General features: G+C 52.8%; 1 protein-coding gene across 1 annotated transcript; it reads left to right on the top strand.

Moving 5' to 3' along the window:
* The first annotated feature begins 4,509 nt into the window (after window positions 1-4,509).
* Window positions 4,510-5,773, top strand: LOC122925515 (extensin-like). Its single transcript, XM_044276869.1, has 2 exons — window positions 4,510-4,554; window positions 4,607-5,773. Exons 1-2 carry the CDS (start codon window positions 4,510-4,512, stop codon window positions 5,771-5,773), a joined length of 1,212 nt encoding a protein of 403 aa, XP_044132804.1.
* The last annotated feature ends 659 nt before the right edge of the window (window positions 5,774-6,432 follow it).

The following is a 6,432-nucleotide window of genomic DNA, read 5'->3' as shown; positions in this document are numbered from 1 at the left end:
GTTCTCACCGTAAAGCATGGAGGAGGAGGTGTGATGGTGTTGGGGTGCTTTGCTGGTGACACTGTTGGGGATTTATTCAAAATTGAAGGCATACTGAACCAGCATGGCTACCACAACATCTTGCAGCAGCATGCTATTCCATCCGGTTTGCGTTTAGTTGGACCATCATTTATTTTTTAACAGGACAATGACCCCAAACACACCTCCAGGCTGTGTAAGGGCTATTTGACCATGAAGGAGAGTGATGGGGTGCTGCGCCAGATGACCTGGCCTCCAGTCACCGGACCTGAACCCAATCGAGATGGTTTGGGGTGAGCTGGACCACAGAGTGAAGGCCAAAGGGCCAACAAGTGCTAAGCATCTCTGGGAACTCCTTCAAGACTGTTGGAAGACCATTTCAGGTGATTGCCTCTTTAAGCTCATCAAGAGAATGCCATGAGTATGCAAAGCAGTAATCAAAGCAATAGGTGGCTACTTTGAAGAACCTAGAATATGACATATTTTCAGTTGTTTCACACTTTTTTGTTATGTATATAATTCCACATGTGTTAATTCATAGTTTTGATGCCTTTAGTGTGAATCTACAATTTTCATAGTCATGAAAATAAAGAAAACTCTTTGAATGGGAAGGTGTGTCCAAACTTTTGGTCGGTACTGTATATAAAGCCTGTTTATATCTGCTGCTGTCATATGGAACTTTACCAAAGACTGTATAAAGTTAACTGTTCCCAGTAAAAGGAAGTTTTGGTTCACCACAACAACATGTTCCTCACTTATTACCACTATCAACCGGTGTGCCACCGTTACAGGCACTGGCTTCACGAATCTTAAAGGGACCTTGCCCCCGTCACATTAAACATCTGCAACAGGGCACCTCACCCAACATCAGGCCTGGTCCCTATACACCGAGAGTGCCCCAGAGGTCTCCTGTGCCAGCCTCTCCATCACTGCTGTACGCCTGCCCAGGGTCCTCCAAGAAACTGTGTAACCCAGAGCAACCCTCGTTTGCCTAAGTAACCGTGACCTCACAATCGCAATACCCTGCAGGTCTGCGTACGGCACATCCCACGCATCCCTTAGTCCCAAAACGAATCGGGTCGCTGGGGAGTGACGGAGGGCATACGACCCATGCATCCCTTAGGCCCCCGAGGTCCTCGCTTGGTGAGACTGCACGGTTTCAAACACATTTTTTCTGCCTGTTCGGGTATCGACAACAGAGAAGATGTGCCGCCGCACAGGGCACACTGCAGGGATGGATCGACTCGGGTTACTGGGGAGAGGCAGTGGGCAGACACCCCACGCATCCCTTAGGCCCGAAACGAATCGAGTTGCTGGGGAGCGGCGGAGGGCATACGACTCATGCATCCCCTAGGCCCGGGAGGTCCTCCCGGGGTGAGACCGCGAGACTTCAGACACATTTTTTCTGCCCGTTTGGAGCAAGCTTGACAGGACAGCCAGACAGATTCCCCCCAAACACCCACCAGCAGCAGGAGCTAAGTAGGGGTTTGCATGGATGAGGGGACCGCCACGAGCGCCGCAACCACAGCGTCGAACCTGGGCTAGAAGGGAGAGAAGACACGCTCGCCATATGCCGGCACGGACTCCAAAGTCCGGCCGAGCGAGAGTCCCTACCCGCCGGGTCACGACATGCCAAATCAAACTTGGGTGGAGGAGGTTCACACAGACAGAAGATCCGAGGGTGGAGAAAGCACCTCTTCTATCCACCTATAGATTATTGAGACATAGAGAGAGGGACTTTGTCCCCGATGCCAGGAAACCTTCCATGTCATGAAGCGGGGCACCTCGCGTCCGGGCAGAGGCGCTTGTACCCCGGACGCTGCCAGGCTGCCTGAGCCGGTCGGGGTTTCTACCTTCTTCCTCGAGGTGTGGAAAACGGGGCTCCCCTGGCATGACACACCACCTCTATCACCAGAGTGAGGCGTCCCAACCTGCCTAGCCCCCTGAACTACTGGTCGGGTGGAACAGTCAGGTTCGCTCTCATTCCTGGTCCTCTCTCTCAAAACGACAAAGTCCACCCTTCTCAGTCAGTGGGAGGAGTGGGGGACTCCTGCCCAGGCCCCTGGAACTTCTGGTGGGGTGCGCCCACACAGTTCAACCCCTGGAGCCTCTCTACCTTCTTCCGCAAGGTGTGGGAAACCGGGCTCCCCTGACATGACACACCACCTCTGTGACCCGGGAGATGCCCCTCAACATGCCCAGCCCCTGAAACTGCTGGTCGGGTGAGGCAGTCAGGTTCACTCTCATTCACGGTTCTCTCTGTCTCAAAATGACAAAGTCCATCCTACTCTTTGGCAGCAGGTGGAGTGGGGGGCTCCTGCAACTGCTGGTGGGATGCCCCCATCGAGTTCTCTCTCATCGGTTATGTGCTTCAAAATCGGAAGTTCAAAGTTCTGCTTTACCCACCGGGTCGCTCAAAACGTCAAACCAGGGCTAGAAGGGAGAGAACACTCTCGCCATCAGCAGGCTTGGACTCCAAAGTCCAGCCGAACGAGGGTCCCTACCCGCTGGGTCACAATATGCCAAATCGATCTTAGCTGGAGGAAATAAACCGCACAGCCAGAAGATCACGGTTCTCTCTCTTAAAACGACAAAGTCCGCCCTTCTCTTTGCCAGCAGGAGGAGTGAGGGACTCCTGAAACTGCTGGTGGGATGCGACCACCCAGTTCACCCCTGGGGCATCTCTACCATCCAAGAGGTGTGGGAAACGGGGCCCCCCTGGCCAGGCACACCAGCTCTGTGACTGGAGAGAGGCATCCGATTCTGACCAGGCCCTGGAACTGCTGGTCGGGTGCACCCGTCAGCTTCGCTCCCATTCACGGTTCTCTCTCAAAATGGCACCACCAAATGAAAGTCGCGTAACTAGGACCCCTTTTATGCTAGGAGCACCAAACTTTTGGGGGTTGTAGAAGAGGTCTAGGGCTACAAGAGGAGCCATTGAACTAGTCTGAGCCAACTTCATTTGAGATAGAAAAATTGTTTATTTTCTCGCTGCTTGAACTGTTGGGCAGACATTTCATCTCCCTCTCCAAGACGTTGAGTTCCATCTGGGGGGCAGCGGCAGATGGGGTCTGGCCCTCATCACAACCACAAGATCTCTTCACCAGCTTGTAACCATGACAGATGTCACCCAGCACTTTTCCCGGTAGTGCCTGTCCACAGTGGAGTTTGTGTGTGCCAAGTACTTGGCAAACAGAGACTTTTCAGGATCAGTGTACCTTGCAAGCGTCCAAGTTTCACAGACCTTCCTGACCACCTGACTGGAGATATCGGGGAGGTAATACCTGGGAACAAAGGGGAGAATAAGCTGAAGATCCGGGCAACAAAGAGACAGAGAGCGGGGATGACTTGGGCACTACTCACTATGATTGGTAGCTCTTGATGGCTCGTGAAACACTATGTCTCTCAGTTGCCAGTGAAGAAAGGAAGAATTTAGTCTTTAGATCGTCTGTATCACTTTTGGTTAGCAATGACCGGACTTTTTCATAGTAGGCTTGGAACCACTGGGGAGAGAACAAGGGTACAAAATGTTTAAATGGCAGGGGGTGGCAGCTGAATAACGTCTGGGAACTCACAAGGGGCATCTGCCCATATTCACCGACTCTTCATCCTTATCCAGCGTGAAAGCAGCAACTTGTTGAGTAGAGGTTTTGTGGGTTCTTAAACCGATCACACATAGTTTTTCACCTTCGTACTCATGGTGCATCCTCCATTCCCACTCTCCCACCTGCAAGGAGAAGGAGACATGAGGAGCGACAAGTGGTGAAAAAGAACCCCACATACTAAACCAGAAAAGCGGCTTACAGTCATGTTTTGGACTACCCCTGGTCGCTGAAGATGCTTCAAGACAAGAAGGCTCTCTAGGTAAAGGATGATTTCTGTTTGTTGATAGGAGGTTGCGCAGTTCGCCCGGGCTTGGTCTATGCACTTCAAGAATATGCTCTTGGCGTCCCTGAGGACTGCTCGGCAATCGGATGGGCTGGGTGTTTTTTGGCTCAAGGTTGTGTACCTAAGACGAGGGGAGAAAGAAGACCAGAGAAGTTAGGTACTCACTAACGGAGAGTGGGGGAGGACCAACAAATGGCTCCACCATCCCAGTACTACCCCTGGCCCCACATTCACCTCCTGTCGACACGGTCTCTTGAGAGCCCCTTGGACAGGATCTTCTGAATGTCTTCGGTGGCAGTGAGGAAGAACTTGCACGCCTTGTACAGGTCAGGCTGCTTGATGGAAAGGTTGGTGGAACGCATGTTGTACTTTACGAAGCGCCGGATACACTGGATGCATTTGAGCCGAGTCTGGTGAGAGCTTGGCTTCTAAGAGCTTGTCAAAGTAAGAGCGAACATTCTCCATGTCGCTGACAAAGTCTAGGCAGGCATGTTGTGGGTTTATAAACTATAGGAACCGGACAACCGCATCCACCTTCTGTCTTTAAGTCCTAGAGGCAGGGGAAGAGGATGATGAGAAAGGGGAAACAGTCACGGTTCGACCATGAAAGTCAAGGTTCACCACCGAGGGTCGTGTACCCACCTGGGAGTGCGTTGAAAGAAATTCTCATCATCGTTTTCATCTGGATACTCGGTTACAGATAATAGGTCCACGGTTCCTGAAGGGGCCAGATCCGCCTCCACTAGGCTCACGGTTCCTGAAGAACCCTCGACCACCACTGGGCTCACGGTTCCTGAAGAACCCTCCACCATCACTGGGCTCACTGTTCCTGAAGAACCCTCGACCACCACTGGGCTCACTGTTCCTGAAGAACCCTCCACCACCACTGGGCTCACTGTTCCTGAAGAACCCTCCACCATCACTGGGCTCACTGTTCCTGAAGAACCCTCCACCATCACTGGGCTCACGGTTCCTGAAGAACCCTCCACCACCACTGGGCTCACGGTTCCTGAAGAACCCTCCACCACCACTGGGCTCACGGTTCCTGAAGAACCCTCCACCACCACTGGGCTCACGGTTCCTGAAGAACCCTCCACCACCACTGGGCTCACGGTTCCTGAAGAACCCTCCACCACCACTGGGCTCACGGTTCCTGAAGAACCCTCCACCACCACTGGGCTCACGGTTCCTGAAGAACCCTCCACCACCACTGGGCTCACGGTTCCTGAAGAACCCTCCACCACCACTGGGCTCACGGTTCCTGAAGAACCCTCCACCACCACTGGGCTCACGGTTCCTGAAGAACCCTCCACCACCACTGGGCTCACGGTTCCTGAAGAACCCTCCACCACCACTGGGCTCACGGTTCCTGAAGAACCCTCCACCACCACTGGGCTCACGGTTCCTGAAGAACCCTCCACCACCACTGGGCTCACGGTTCCTGAAGAACCCTCCACCACCACTGGGCTCACGGTTCCTGAAGAACCCTCCACCACCACTGGGCTCACGGTTCCTGAAGAACCCTCCACCACCACTGGGCTCACGGTTCCTGAAGAACCCTCCACCACCACTGGGCTCACGGTTCCTGAAGAACCCTCCACCACCACTGGGCTCACGGTTCCTGAAGAACCCTCCACCACCACTGGGCTCACGGTTCCTGAAGAACCCTCCACCACCACTGGGCTCACGGTTCCTGAAGAACCCTCCACCACCACTGGGCTCACGGTTCCTGAAGAACCCTCCACCACCACTGGGCTCACGGTTCCTGAAGAACCCTCCACCACCACTGGGCTCACTGTTTCTGAAGCCCCATCCTCCTCCATTAAGCTCACGGTTTCTGAAGCTCCATCCTCCCAATGACTGCTAATCTGGCAAACCGTTCCATGCTCATTGTGGGTGAAAGATGCTGGCTGGCCTGGGGAGGAGGAGTAGGAGGACCAGAGATTTCCACTTCCTGGACTGTGGTTGCCACCTCTGGTGCGACGAGAAAATAGTCCAATTGCGACCAGGAGAGCTAGGCGTGGGAATAATATGAAAATTCCCTCCCCTCGGGGTGATAATACCTCCACGCATCTACCAAACCTGTCGTCTGCAAAAAAGGGAATAACATGTGGGCTCCCTTAGGGTTTAAATGCTGTTTCTTCACCCGATGTCTCCTATCTTCCCTTTCGTCATGCACCCTGTTGAAATCCCCTCCCACAATTAACTGTCCTCTCTCCTCCTGAAGTAAAGTCACTTCTAGTTTACAATAAAAAAACGGTTGGGCTGTATTGGGGGAGTATATATTATAGATGGTCAATTGACCTAATGGAGAGGTTAAAATCACTTTTGCCATTCTACCCTCCACATCAACCTTTTGTAGATTTGACCTCCCATGTCAGATGTTTATGTAGGAGAATGAGTACCCCTGCTTTTCTATCTTATGAAGGGGAGCCCACCTCCTGTCCCACCCACAGCTTCCGCATCTCCAAAAATCCTGTTCCTCAAGGTGAATCTCTTGGAGAAGTGGTATATTCATTGACATTC

The sequence above is a fragment of the Bufo gargarizans genome, chromosome 2 (assembly GCF_014858855.1).
Source record: "Bufo gargarizans isolate SCDJY-AF-19 chromosome 2, ASM1485885v1, whole genome shotgun sequence".
Taxonomy (NCBI): Eukaryota; Metazoa; Chordata; class Amphibia; order Anura; family Bufonidae; genus Bufo; species Bufo gargarizans.
Note: the sequence above shows the minus strand (reverse complement) of the source record. Positions and strands in the feature narration are given on the sequence as shown.

Excerpts from the sequence above, each read along its gene's own strand:
- LOC122925515 (XM_044276869.1), top strand. The coding sequence starts at position 4,510 with ATGAAAGTCAAGGTTCACCACCGAGGGTCGTGTACCCACCTGGGA. Across the intron at positions 4,555-4,606 it reads GGTCGTGTACCCACCTGGGA|ATAATAGGTCCACGGTTCCT; the intron begins GTGCGTTGAAAG and ends ACTCGGTTACAG.